A 14,295-nucleotide genomic window follows, 5' to 3' on the forward strand; every position below is an offset into this window, starting at 1 on the left:
CATTTTGGGGACCATAGATAATTTTCTAACAATTAGAGACCAGAAGATTAGAAAGAAAGCACTTTGCCATGTTACTGAATTTGCAACATTTGCTGACAAAAGGAAATGGCTGACTAGGGTTCTTTAATTCCTTCTTTCTCCCTTTATACGTATCTAGCAAAACTCATATCTTTATGCTCAATTAATGATTGCAATTCTATGTCGCAACAGACGACAAAAATTGATTGTCGAGTTAGAGCTAACTGATATGGTGTCTGTTTTTGTAATTAGAAGATCTAGCATCAATGCTCGTCACCCTTCCGTTAATGCAAGATTTTCAGTGTCATGTGCGACAAAATTCGTTAAAATGTATTAATCTTTGTTTCCTTAAGAGCCAAATTTCAATCTTTGTGTGAGAAGACTGATAGAGTCTAGTATTTGATCTGAGTTTTTCACATGACTCTAAGTCTTCAATTTCCAACCTTTGTATGCACATAACTTTATCATCAGATATGGTATGAATTTATTATGTTCCCTTTACTGATGAAATCAAACATCGTTGAACAACGGATCCCTCTTCAAGCATCAGCATCCAAAACATAACTAAAGAGGAAGGGAATCAAATATCAGGAGTACCGGAAGTCCTATGTGCCAAGTGTTCACTTGCAAATTTGGTGCTTTCAGAGGTATGATTTTATTGTCTGGTTGAAATAAGATGCTGTATCATAAAATGGCATGTTTGGTTCGGGAGGATTGTTTAACTAGCACACTGACCAGAAAGAACAATTCACAAAAAACATCAAAAGAAAAACGGGAAAAATAACGAAAGCAGCTTGGATATGCAGAACATGGTAGGAAATTGTTTCATTCAGGTCATCATCTACATTACATCAGATCATAGATTTGTCATTCACTCATTTGCAGATAGCGCAGTTGCAACTAACGAAAAAACATCAAAATTTGCGCAGTCCATAATCTAATTGCTACTTATCTTCTTCTCTCCAGCAAATCAGCATCAAGATGCACCGCTGTATTATATACAGCCTCGCTCGCTTCCCGTTCAAGACTCTACCTCTTTGAGCCTGAACCTTGCACCCCTTCCGCAGAGGAAAAGGCAGGCACCCCATCCGTGTGAGTTTCTCTGAAAGAACTATCAAAACCTAAAACTGTGTTTTGGAGATTGTTCACACTTTGCTGATAGTATAAACTGACTGCTCTCACATTTAGAAGTGCTTAGTGTGGGAGGGTACGAAAAGTTAGTTACAAAATTTTGTCTTCCAGTGCAGCAAGTTACTGTAAATTTTTTGCAAGTTTGGGGGTTGGAGCATGTGGCTTCCCTTGGGAGTTCCGCAAGGAGCCAAAACCCAATTTTCTGGATTCAACCATTTTTTTTCACAGCAGTGGCAGTTTCATGGGAGGGGAGTTTCTGCTTAGCTGTCTGTTCAACCAGTTGAACCAAGATTTTTAACTATTGGGAAGCTACTTAATGCTTATAAGTAAATGACTTATCTCATAAGCAGTTTTAGAGCTTTGGAACAAGTGCTTTTAATTTCCTTCAGTGAGCATTAATTATATATATGATTTTACAAGCCACCCAAGAGAGTTGGAGATGGGAGATTCTTCTATGAGCCAACTTTAGTTTACATGCTTGATGGTGTTGATTTTGCGGCTATAGTAGCAGTAGTCATTCCAACGTGGGATAGAACTTTCTGGGATGGTTGCGGGATGTGAGTGGGCGGTTGGCCGGTTGTATAGTGATTGTCAACTGACCAGTCGCATCCCGCTAGTATCCTGCATAGGAGAAAACCTAGAAACATTTGCATGCTCAAGTTACTATTTAGAACCTGACACCATCACACACAGTGAAGTGATGCAGCGTGTAGGTTTGAAGGTATCATGTGTTAGTACTTTTATGCGCAAACGAAGTGAATTCTAACAAAGTATCAAATATCAATATCATTGGCGAAGCGAATAAACAAACAATCTAAAAAATAAGAACACAAGAGATTTAACGTGGTTCTGTGTAAAGCTTATGTACATGGTCGAAGCACATCGATAAATTTCACTAAACAAATGGAGATAACAAAAGAGTTTAAATTCTTACAACTCAAATCCCACAAATTACAAACTCTAAATCAAATGAGTAGAGAATAAAAAAATAACGGAGAAGATTCCTCTAAATTGCTCTCTAACCCACAAATTCACAAATTGACTCTCACCAAATTGCCACATGAATGAGCCACATAAAATAAACTACCCTACTGTCCTGTTTATAAAGCATAGGACTTAGGTTTACATATGAATCCTAATAGGAAGTAAATCCAAATCCTAATCAAATAGGTAATTAACAAAATCTCACCAAGCAAGGAAACCAACCAAGAAGTCAAAATCCAAATCCAAATAGGACACTAAAAAAGAAATAGGTAACACATACCTAATTTTGATAACGCAAAACCCAACAATCTCCACCTCGGCAAGAAATCAGTGAACTTCCAAAAAAAAAAACTTCAAACTAGGATACCAAAAATACAAACGCAAAAGTGATCACCAAATTCTTCAAAGAACAGATCTCCACCTAGACTTAAAAAAAAAAAAAAAAAAAAAATTCAAAAGTCTTCAAACTTGAAATTTCCTCCAACGCCATCTCCAACAAATTCTATTACGAAACCTAACAAATACAAACCAAAATCCAAACAAAAGCTTGAACAAACGAACCAAAAGTGCAAATGGCACTCCCCAAAAAGCTTGAGTACCAAGCTCCACCTCCTCACATAACCTTTAGAGAAGTTTAGAAAAACAATCTTCTACAATGCTTGCCTCAACACTAGCAGAAGACTTATCAAACGGCTTCTTTTTGCCCTTGAGTTTAGGGCAATCTATTTTCTAATGACCCCCCTTATGACAATAGCTACAACTGTTTTTTTCAAGTTTGCCCTTTTCCTTATTCCTTCCTTGAATTACCAAAGCTCCATCTTGTGTGTCAAACACCTTATTCTTTAACTCTTTAGAATTCAAAGCGGCCTTAACATCTTCCAAACTAAGACTTTCTCTACCGAATAGCATGGTATCAACAAAGTGTTCATATGAAGGAGATAAAGAACACAACAAAGTTATTGCATAATCCTCATCACTAATTTGGTCGTCCACAGTTTCAAATCCATCATAAGTTTATTGAATTCATCAACATGCTTATGAATTAACGTACCTTCATCCATTTGAAGAGTATGCAAACTTTTCTTCAAATTCAACCATTTAACAAGGGATTTGGTCATATACAAGCTCTCTAATTTGAGTCACAACTTTGGTGCAGATTTGATGTTACTAACTTCATGCAAGACTTCATTAGATAAAGTCAACAAGATTGCTCCAAGTGCCCACTCCATAACGTCTTTGTTTTCCTCATCAGTCAATGAATTAGCAAAGCCTTCACACCCTTCAGCATTTTCAAAAGCTCTTGTTGAACTAACAAAGCACACATCTTTAATTACCAAATACCAAAGTCATTCCCATCGAACTTTTTGATATCAACTTTCACCGATGACATAAAAGGCTTCATAGTGACTACCAAGCAAAGCCTAAGTTGAAACCTAGGCTCTGATACCACTCGTTGTACTTTTATGAGCAAACAGAAGCGAATTCTAACAAAGTACTAAATATCAAAGTCGTAGGTGAAAGCGAAGAAACAAACAATCTCAAAAATAAGAACACAAGATGTTTAATGTGGTTCGGCATAAAGCCTATGTCTACAGGCAAAGCACGGTGAGGAATTTCACTAAACAAATGGAGATAACAAAAGAGTATTTTTAAACTCTTACAACCCAAATCCCACAAATTATAAACTCTAAACTAAACAAGTAGAGAACCTAAAACTTACAGAGAATATTCTCCTAAATTGCTCTCTAACTCACAAGTTCACAAATTGACTCTTACCAAATTGCTAGTAAACTAACTCTAATGTCCTATTTATAGAGCATAGGACTTAGGTTTACATAGGAATCCTAATAGAAAGTAAATTCAAATCCTATTCAAATAGGTAATTAAGAAAATATCTCCGCCAACTACAAAAACCAATTAAGAAATTAAAATCCAAATCCAAATAAGACACTAAAACAAAATTGGTAACACATACTTAATTTCAAGACGTAAAACCCAACATCGTGGCATGGCATATTGGCATGCATTCGACACTATTATGGGTTGCTGAAATTTTGTCGTGTGTAGAATTAATTTTTCAAATGGATTTTTTTATTTTTTTATTTTTTTATTTTTTATCTTTTAACTTTTGGGTGCACCATCGACGTCAAAGAACGTGACGTGTTTTGCATTAGAATCAGTGAAGGGGTGTGTGAACGGTGAGAAAAAATGTGTATAAATATCATCTCTCTATACATAATAGTTGCAAGAATTAACAGATATGAGCATAATAAGTTGGTTAGACCTGCTCTAACAAAAAGGAAAAGTCTTAAGATTTAATTAAACCATTTTAAAGATGAAAAAAAATTAGGGGGTTTTGTAGCGCAAGAATTTTGTTTCACACATAACTAAGAACTTCGAAGTTTTATATTTGATTCTTCATTTTCTGTTCCCCTAGTATATTATTGCCAAAAGTTACATATAGCATGGGAAATAAATCTTTGCCTCACTGTCTTTAATTTTGTCACGAAAGGTGGGGTTGGGATGCGAAGGCGTGCAGCTGCAACTATGCTTACCATTGAGTAGAAGAGCATGTCTAACTAAAAGCATAACAAATTTCTGTTTTACTTTACTCTATTTGCCTATAGCAAAATATAAAGTTTCATACACATAAAGACACAAATTGCTGTTTGACTTTACCGTAATTAAAAATGGTAACTAGTTACAGGTAGCACAACCCACAAAACCGAACCAAACCAAATCAAACCGTGCTAGTTCAAGTTTAACAGCATGTATAGGTCGCTTATACCTTTGAAAGAACCCTAGTCACATTAACTTTTTGCACATTACAATTGCAGAATTCAAAAGGTGATTCAGAGAGAAACTATAAGACAGTTACTGATAAAGTAAAATGATCGAATATAAAACACAAACAGAAAGGGAGCTGTTAGCATGCAGGTGTGTCTATTTTCCTCAGTCAAATGACATGATTTCATGAAAAAGGATATTGACACAGGTAAAAGAAAAGTAAAGTGTTCTCTGTACATCTCTTTTCTCCGGTCCCTTGCATGTTTTTATTTATTTGTGACATTTACAATTAAAGAAACCAAAAGAGAATCAATAGATAAAAATAAACAAGGGCATACATAATGAGAAAATGGGCGTCCGGAAATAACTCCCAAAGTAGAAACTGTTTTGGATTGAGAACATTAGGAGTCATACTCAATAATCACATCCCCAACATCTTATTATTTCCATTCCATGTTAGAGGAATCATGAAAGCTGACAAACATGCAAAAAAAGAAAAGAAGGAAACCCTACTTTTTCCTCTCTTCCAATCAATTTTTTATTTTTTTATTATTTTTTAATTTTTGATCACAAAAGAAAACAAAATTCTGAAAAAGTATAAAAATAGTATCTTGGATTCAGTCTTCCAGTTCAAGTCTCTGTGTGTTTTCAGCAATTGTGCAAATGACAAACGTTTTCTCCACTTGGTTTACACAATGGCTAAGCTTGTTGTTAATTTTTGCTTACAATTTTCATGTAATGGCACAATGGCCTAGTGGAGGATCAACCAGGTTCTATGATTTCAAGGTCTCTTGTAACTTCTTTGATGTATATTTTTCCAATTTCTCGCGAGTTTCTTTTTGTTGACGAATGTACATACTCAATCTGATCATTTCGATTTTCAGGTACAAACCAAAAGAGTTACTAGACTGTGCAACACCAAGGACATCGTGACCATCAATGGAATGTTCCCGGGGCCATCTGTATATGCTCAAGAAGATGACAGAATCGTAGTCAAAGTAACCAATGAGACACCTTACAATACCACAATTCACTGGTAAGTACGTACACAATCCTCGTTGAGTATATTTTTTTGTTACACTGGCCATTTCGAACTCTAGACCTAGCATTTTTCTGCCCATCACCTACCCACCCTCATCACTAGGATAGTGGTTTCATTGAGTATATTTTGTTAACAACTTAATAGCAATGTTTTCCTTTAATTTCCTATTAATTGTTTCTAATTACTTTTCTAATAGGCACGGCGTCAGGCAGAAGCTATCGTGCTGGTTTGATGGACCTTCATACATAACCCAGTGTCCAATTCAAGCTGGCCGGAGTTTTACATATGAGTTTACAATGGTGAAGCAGAAGGGCACCTTTTTTTGGCATGCTCATGTTTCATGGCTTAGGGCAACTGTTTACGGTGCCCTTTTGGTGTACCCAAAAACTGGGGTTCCCTACCCATTTAAAGTCCCTCATGAAGAGCACACCTTAATTCTAGGTAGCAAAGTGAATTCTTCTTCTTCTTCTTATTATTATTTACATTTTAAAAGTGATCATTTGGGTTAATTATTATGCTACGGAAGTTTGGGTTAATTTTGATTATTACTTGGGAAAAATACTAGGGGAGTATTGGATGCAGGATGTTGTGGAACTTGAGCTTAACACTACAGCAAGTGGAGGGCCTCCTACACCTGCAAATGCATATACAATCAATGGCCAACCAGGCCCCAACTACAACTGCTCCAACAATGGTAACAAAGTTAAATTCAAAACAATGTTAAAAATGTATAATATTTACCGTGTTTCTCAAAGACTTGTCAGCAATGTGATTGATAAACATGTTCCAAATAATGAAACCATAGTTCATTCGTTTATATCATCTATTTGTTTTTCTTACTATATTACATACATAATATAAAAAACGTGATTAACAGATCAGCAATGTGATCAATAAATGTGATACAAATAGTTTAAATTTTATAATATAAAATGCTACATTTTTCACTAATCTTCTTGTTTGTCACCTAATTGTTTTCCTTGACATGTGCTTTTGTGATTGTTTCAGATGTATACCACATTGATGTGGTATCAGGGAAGACGTACTTGCTAAGGCTAATACATGCAGGTTTAAACATGGAGAACTTCTTTGCCATAGCCAATCACAATCTGACAATTGTCGAAGCGGATGGAGAGTACACAAAACCATTCACTACGGACCGTGTGATGCTTGGGCCAGGCCAAACAATGAGCGTTCTGGTCAACGCTGACCAATCTCTAGGAAGATATTCCATGGCAATGGGACCTTACATGTCCGCCAAGGGAGTCAAATTCCAAAACATTTCATCCATTGCTTACTTCCAGTATTTAGGTGCTGTCCCTAATACCTTATCTTTGCCTGCTAAACTACCCGTCTTCAATGATAATCTTGCCGTTAAGACGGTTATGGACGGATTAAGGAGCCTGACCAATTGTGTTAATGTGCCAAAACAAATTGACACTGAACTCTTTGTCACCATTGGATTGAATGTTCAAAAGTGTCGATCCAAGACACCCGAAAAAAATTGTCGAGGCCTTAATAACGGGGTTATGGCAGCGTCGATGAATAATATAAGCTTCGTTAAGCCAAAAACGTCACTTTTGGAAGCGTATTATAAGAAGATTAATGGCTCTTTCACTGAGGATTTTCCTAGGGTACCCCTCAAGTACTATGACTTTGTCAATGGGGCGCCTAATAACGTTCCTAATAATACACAAGCACTGAATGGGACTAGGGCATTGGTCCTTGAATATGGTACTAGAGTGCAACTCATCATGCAGGATACTGGGACAGTCACTACTGAGAACCACCCAATTCATCTTCATGGCTACAGCTTCTATGTTGTTGGGTATGGGAGTGGGAATTTCGATCTGAAAACTGCAAACTTCAACCTGGTTGACCCGCCTTATATGAACACAATCGGAGTCCCAGTGGGCGGATGGGCTGCTATACGTTTCGTTGCCGATAATCCTGGTAAGTAGTGTTCAATTTCTATATCAGTACTAATTCATTATGCTAGCGTCAGTCGAGCGTGGGCACGTGATGTATCACAACCTTTGGTTGAGAATGCCTGTGCTAGAGTCACATCCGACCCACCTCCGACCGAGGCTATATCATTTTGACAAGAAAAAGATTGATTATTAGTGACAGTTTGATTGTAAATGCAGGGGTTTGGTTTATGCATTGTCACCTTGACATACATCAGTCATGGGGTTTAGGGACGGTACTTGTCGTGACTAATGGTCAAGGAGAGCTTGAGACCCTTCCTCATCCTCCTGCGGACTTGCCTCAGTGCTAGAGTAAAGTTTCCTTGAATTTTAATAAGAAACTGACACAGAAGAGGGTTTTAATCAATCTTTGTTTCCAATTAATCAAGATAATTCTTTGTGTGGGGTGGGGGGAGGGGTTGTAAACGAGTTTAATCAAATTAAACTATTATTTCCTTTTCACTCAGTACTAAGCGTGGTATAGTGTAATTTCCCTTTACTTGTTAGTATAAAGTTTTGTTTAAATTTTGTAGAAAGCGAGGTCGATATCAAACACGGCCACTTTTGTTTTTTAATAAATTAATAAAAAACACTTTTGGAGTATCTACTCAACCAAAATTTGTCATTGTCAAAATAATTGTCCCATCCAGTTCATTTAGATATTGATTTCGGAAAAAAATTTCTTGAGACTTTTAGTAAAAGAGAGATTATATTCACACACCCCAAATTACTTTTCCCACACCTTTTTAATTTTTTAATATTTTCTACACACTACTAACACTTGATAGAAAAATACTAAAAAATTAAAAGGGTATGTAAGAAGTTATTTAGTGTGTGTGAATACAATCTCCCTTGGTAAAATTGCAACGTTCCTATATTAGAGCAGCTTAAACGATCAAGAATATTCGTGTCAATAAAGAGTATTGCTTATATACGTATCCATTAAGAAAAAGGACTTTGTACTTTGTCTTGTCATGAGTATATTTCTTGACATATTCATTCTTGACGATTTAAGCCGTAATGAGATCAACTATAGAAGTTAGTTGACATTGACAACTAAATGAAAACTCTAAAAGCAAAATAAATAAAAAACTCGCCAAAATAACCATTAAACTTCGCGATGAGCAACAAATTTGCATTTTCAAGACAACGGGAGTCTAGTCGACCTCCGCCTTGGCCTAACTCTCTAGCCTCAGCTCGTCTCTAACCTTCTCAAAACCTTCCTGGTAATTCTTGGCCTTTACCTCCTCAACAGTAGTCAAATCAATGTACCAAATTATTTTTGCCTCATGAGTGGCATTCGAAGCTTGTTGTTTGGCATGCGCGCTCTTAAGTTCTTCCAATAGGGATAGCAATCGCCGTTTCACCTCTATCCTCACTACTGTTTCTAGGCCCGCAATCCGTTCAAGCTCATGGATCCATCTTACTTGTCGGAATAGGGCGACCGTTGTCCACACATTAGCATAATATACGAGGAACATTAGGGGGAATTGACACACATCAACAAAGAGAATGGAGGAAAGAAATTTAGGTACCTCATAACGACTCCTGTAGCACTGGTTAGTGACATCTTCAAAAAAAGTGCAAGCTCATTTGAAATCGGCAGGAGAAATTGCAGCTCCAAGCAGCACCCGAGCATAATTAATGTTTTGAAGACCACTAGCATCAGAAGGAAGAGCAATTCAATCAATTAAAGGCCGGATCACAAGAGGAGGATGAACCGTTCACTCTGACCTCGATGGAGCAATCAGCGGAAGACTATCATACCAGGATGGTTCAACTACAAGCACTTGTAGCGGAAGGGCAGAAGTTGATGTCGAGGCAACAGAAAACGCAACGCCTTCGTCTGGTACGGGCGGAAAACTTGGTGAAGGAACCAAAGGAGGAAAGTGGTGTTCCGGCTCTAACAATCAGGGCAACATCATAGGTAAATGTGGAGGAGACGAAGTAGGCAGCTCATCCGTTGTGGATAGTGGGGCAAGTGCATTAATGATTGATGGCCCCAAAGTAGCAACACACCTTTTTCTTCAAATGAGGTATCTTCCTCTTCTCTAAGACCTTCAGAATGGGTGCCCCTAAACAATAGTTGGGTTTGAAGATTCGCAACCAATGAACGAGAAGAATAACTGTCAGGATGCTTGCGCTTCTTTAGAATAGGTGACAGGGTCGTTGCTGATTTGAAAGAATGAGTCATTCTATTAGCACTACAAGCATCAACCCACTACAACTCCTTTATGGGGAATCTTGGACAGTGGAGGACGTCTATATATTTCCCACGATTGTTGAAGCGCTCATTGAAAAATAGCCACTTCTAGTTGCGGTAAACGACTAATATGTCTTTGTACTAATCTTTGTTGTGGCAAGGGATGTCCTGTATGTATGTCTCTCAAGGGAGACTAGCTTTGGCCGCAAAATAATAATGGTCATCCAAACTCGGTCTGATGTTGTGCATCATTCTAAACTCGGGTGTATCCAACTCAGCCCCGAACCACTGATTCAACAACTCAAAACAAGTACGCAGCCTGAAGGTAGTAGGAGAAATGTTGCAGATGGTTATGTTATAACACAACAAAATGCCTTTCATAAAAGCAGAAAGAGGAAAACGAAGACCCAGGTCTAAGAACCAGAGGTAGATCTTAGTACAGGGATGATATGGGTCTGATGACGGCGAAAAATAAGTAAAGATATCCTGGCTAGGTTCCTACTAACCGTTGCAATCGTTCAAAATGTCACGATGCTCTTTAACGAAAGATTCACCTTCTTCTTGATTACGAACTCTCGTCAAAGGGAGATTGTAGGGAGAAACCCTATTCGATTTAGATTTCTTGCTCGAAGACGCCATAAGGAAGTTCAAAGGGAAGAAAGGCTTTTGAAATAGGTACAAATAAAAAGTTGGAGCTTTTTTTTTACAATGAACACCTTGAAGGTTTGTAGTAACGTGAAGAAGTAAGATCCGAGGATATACATGTGTCATTTAGTGAAATCATTTAACCATTGAATTCAGAACGACTTGTCTTGGGATTAATCGCTTTGATAGTTAGGATAAACAAAGGATATCATAAAAGATTTTTCATTTCTCGTGCGTGAACATCGGAAGTAACGCTTCGTCATTACGAACATTAGGGAACGCTACACGAAGGTGCACGTCTGAATCTGAACTGTTGCCACATTAGCATTAGAGGTCACCTCGCATTCATGAAGACCAAACAATACGTATTCCAACTTACTTCGAAAAGCATGGCCTTTGGATAACAATCCATTCTCAAGGGGAACAGGTTACCTCTTAGGTGGATAGTTAGGGGAAATTATGTGACCATGACTAGAGTAAGTCTAATCCGAATGCTGTTACCTCAAAAGTCCAGTCATGGATTCACCAGCTCTAGGTGGAGCTGTATCAGACGGAGCAGGGTGCCACCATCACTCTACTTTGGGGCATTAGGGAAAGTCCTACCGACTCCATTGGATAACTATGCTTGTTCCACAATACATGCGATTTGACCTGGATATGGACACAATAAGATCCTATAAGTTTTGGAGTCTCTACAATCTAGGGATAAGTATGCGTTGTAAATAATCACAACTCCTAAGAGGATACAATATCTACTTATTAGATTTCATTTGGGATTGTTTTGGCTTAGAACAAGGATCCTAAAAAGGTATCTCTCCTACAGTATAAATACATCGACCTAAGGTTCATCTACGGTAACACAATCTATACACTTCAATTATCTTGCTCACTGCTTGAGTCTAAAATCATTTACTAACTTGACCATCGGAGAGCCTTTGGCCTGCACACCCCCCAGTCTAAGGCTTGCTCATGGTTATTTTACTGTTTTGTAGGTTGCTTAGGTTTACATGGATTTGTGCTCAACCTCCGCTCACAGATGCACGAATTTGGTTCCAACAATTTTCAAAACCAAATCCCACAAAATTTGTAATGCAACAGCAAAAAATCTGCAATTGTTCCATTTTCAAAACTAGGTCCAACCCCCAAAATTCGATACAAAAAAGAAAAAAAAAATTGTTGTGCATCTGAAACTAAAACGCATAACAGTCGTTTTAGTGCCTTTAGAAGCCAAATCCCGCCATGGGTGTTGTAGATTGCATGATTTGTTCGTGGGAGGTTTTGTCAGCGGCAAGTAGGATGAGCTTGAAATCAACGATGGGGATTGATGTGGAGGACAAATCAAACACAAAACCTAGTCTAAACTCCCAATCACAACCTTTCCCCATCTCCTACCATGAAGCCAATCACACATGTACCTCACCCCCAACCATCGTGCAACGTTATCCCAACCCCTTTTGGCTTCAATTGAATATGTTGCCCTCTTATATATACTTGTACTGCCTACAACCTCTGCATTAAGAGGGAAAGAAAGGAAGTGAAGTTATGAGAGGAAGTGACCGGGCCAAAGAGGGTGTGGTCGTCTGCAGTCAAAGTTGTGAGAGGTAGAAGATGTTGGTTTTCTTATAAAATGTAATGGTAGAAGACAAGTTGGGTGAAAAATTAATTAGGTTTTTAAAATCTAAAACAACTACAAAATAATATTTTTATAATATAATATTTGTTTCTTTTATTATATAAAAGTGAATTAAAATGATAAAAAAATAATGTGGGTCGTAAAAGTATTTTAGTCTAGCCTTAGTATGACATTGCATTAAACACTTCATTATTCTTATCTTGCTTAGTCCAAGTCGAACTTAGTCCCTAAGCTAGTCCAGTCCAAGATAGTCTAGTGCAACAAATATACCATAAAAGCATTCATGAATTAATTCAATTACTGGTATTGGTGGTGTGAGTGTGACCGTGTGAGAACCGTGAGATGAAGGTTACTTAGCACATAAGCGAGTGAGAACTAGCTATTAGTGAAATAGCATCCTCACATTCCTACACTACTAAATTAAACAGTTTTCGTGACGAGGAAGATTTTGTCGCGCAAATCATTATTAGGTCGCATAAAAACTTTGGCGACCAGAAAATCGTCGCGCGTATTTTGTGGCACAAAGGTGATGAAAAAAGACATTGTGGGATGAACAATTTCAAACTCGTTGCACAAAAAATAATGGCGCAACGCTTTACTACTCGTCGCGCTTAAAGTTATACGGTCAAAGGTTTTCGTCGTACGATATAAAAAGGTGCAAGTGTGACTAGTTTGTCTCGATGACTGGCCGGTGTCGCGCAATTGTAATTTTTATTAAAATAAATAAATAGAATAAAGGGAAAATTAAAAAAAAAAAAAAAAAAAAAAAAGATTTCATACTAATGACAAAAAAAAAAGCAAATTAATGAATAAAAAAACATTTTTTATTTATAATATAAATAAAAATGTACATACAAATATAAAGTTTTAAAAGAAAGCAGGAACAAAACTATGAAAAAAAAGTGGAAAAATCTATAGGAATGTCGTTCGAAGGATCTTGCTATTGGTTGGGGATAGGGTTAGAGGTCGACAGGCCTGATTGTTGTGCTTGCTTAATGTGGAAGGGCTGTGAGGGCGACGGTGCAGAAAAACCGAGGAGATGTATTCCGGAGGAACTAATAGCTTGTATAAGCATCGACATTTGAAACTTGTACGATGCTAGCTCACTCCTTAGGCCAGCGACTTCTTACGTCAAAGTCGTAACTTGGCCCTTTCACTGCGAGGATGACGAGGCTCTACCCTCCCATCGCCTGGCATTTCCCATCCCCTACAATAAGTCCCTGCCCTCCGATCGAAAGTCTGGTCCAACGTCTCTGTCATGATGTGAAACCCTGCATCCTCAGGGAGATCCACAAACTTAATTGGCGTGTCCGAGGGAAGTTATGAGGCAGACTCTTGAAGCACCGACTCACTCTTCTCCACCATAGTCGCCTGTGAAAAAAAACATAGATTATTAATAGAAAACAATTTGAAATAATTGATATAAATGTTGAATGCATAAGAAATTACTTACATGAAGAGACTCGGTCAACTCATCCCCAGGCCGAACATAAACCTCAGCAAAGATGTCGAACTCCGGAAATTTTGAACCCTCCTGAAATCGAAAAAGATGAGGAAAATGTTAGTAAGAAAAAAAAAATATTAGTGACATTTTAAAATTGGAATGAAAGATGTAATATATACCTTCCGTCGCGCCTCCATCCTATAGTAGAAATGCTTCAAACCCGAATGGTGGAGAAGAATCTTCTTCTCCCGATTGATTTTGTTCGCCTTTGCTTTCTTCTGTTATAAAAAAAAAATAATCGTATTAGTTGTAATACTTAAAGAAAATTTTAAAAAATAATAATAAAAATTAGTAAAAATTTTAAAAAGTGAAATGAAAGAAGTCGTAATTAAAAACGCACCACATAGCCTGGCCCCTGAAAATGATCGCAAAGCGAAACCT

The 14,295-nt window shown here is 37.5% G+C and overlaps 1 protein-coding gene across 2 annotated transcripts; it reads left to right on the plus strand.

Moving 5' to 3' along the window:
* The first annotated feature begins 568 nt into the window (after positions 1 to 568).
* Positions 569 to 8,465, plus strand: LAC6 (laccase 6). Of its 2 annotated transcripts, none has more exons than XM_068472456.2 (7): positions 569 to 830; positions 985 to 5,706; positions 5,805 to 5,956; positions 6,159 to 6,403; positions 6,528 to 6,656; positions 6,971 to 7,915; positions 8,110 to 8,465. In XM_068472456.2, the coding sequence occupies exons 2-7, from the start codon at positions 5,584 to 5,586 to the stop codon at positions 8,238 to 8,240; spliced, it is 1,725 nt and encodes a 574-aa protein (XP_068328557.2). In that variant the 5' UTR covers positions 569 to 830; positions 985 to 5,583; the 3' UTR covers positions 8,241 to 8,465. The 2 variants fall into 2 exon arrangements, with proteins under 2 accessions (XP_068328557.2, XP_088552615.1); XM_088696489.1 differs by having other exon boundaries at positions 569 to 665.
* Positions 8,466 to 14,295: the final 5,830 nt, after the last annotated feature.

The sequence above is a fragment of the Pyrus communis genome, chromosome 7 (genome assembly GCF_041283825.1).
Source record: "Pyrus communis isolate YQ-2024b chromosome 7, ASM4128382v1, whole genome shotgun sequence".
NCBI classification, from domain to species: domain Eukaryota; kingdom Viridiplantae; phylum Streptophyta; class Magnoliopsida; order Rosales; family Rosaceae; genus Pyrus; species Pyrus communis.